The sequence below is a fragment of the Rhincodon typus genome, unplaced genomic scaffold (assembly GCF_021869965.1).
Source record: "Rhincodon typus isolate 14 unplaced genomic scaffold, sRhiTyp1.1 hic_rhity00005540, whole genome shotgun sequence".
In the NCBI taxonomy this organism is placed as follows: domain Eukaryota; kingdom Metazoa; phylum Chordata; class Chondrichthyes; order Orectolobiformes; family Rhincodontidae; genus Rhincodon; species Rhincodon typus.
The window spans coordinates 1-502 of NW_025971178.1; the positions used below are offsets into that span (position 1 = coordinate 1).

Sequence of the window (502 nt, forward strand, 5' to 3'; positions counted from 1 at the left end):
CAGATGATGAGGAATTTCTTCTCTCCGAGGGGAGTGAATCTGTGGAAGTCGCCCTGTGTCTGTGTGTGTGTGTCTGCCTTTCCCCGTGTGTGTGTGTGTGTGTGTGTGCGCGCGCGCCTTTCCCCGTGTGTGTGTGTCTGTGACTGTATTCCCCTGTCCCACAGTGTGACGGACTGCTGTTTGTGTTGCTGTAGGTGGCTGCACACTGAGACGATGTTTGCTGCGGCCCAGAAGAAGTGGCTGTATATCTACGATAACCAGGCGGTCGAGCTGCACTGTGTGAAGAAATTCAACGACGTCCGACGCATGGAGTTCCTGCCCTACCACTTTCTCCTGGCCACCTGTGTAAGCGGCCTCGTACTACCACTCCCCTTACCCTCGGGCGACTAACTTGCACTGCCCCAGCAGTTGAAGCTCCGCTTTTCTTCGTATCTCTCCCTCTGTGTGTAACCCAGTGTCTAGGAGTGGGTTGGAGGAGGATGGGTGGTGTGTGGGCGTGTCT

General features: G+C 55.8%; 1 protein-coding gene across 1 annotated transcript in view; it reads left to right on the top strand.

The window, feature by feature from the left end:
• Positions 1–194: 194 nt before the first annotated feature.
• Positions 195–502, top strand: part of wdr46 (WD repeat domain 46) — a gene marked incomplete at its 5' end in the record, with an annotated part of 10,245 nt that continues 9,937 nt past the window's right edge. The window contains one exon of the mRNA XM_048594050.1: positions 195–345. Within this exon, the coding sequence (XP_048450007.1) occupies positions 195–345 (151 nt within the window). The remainder of the gene's footprint in view (positions 346–502) is intronic.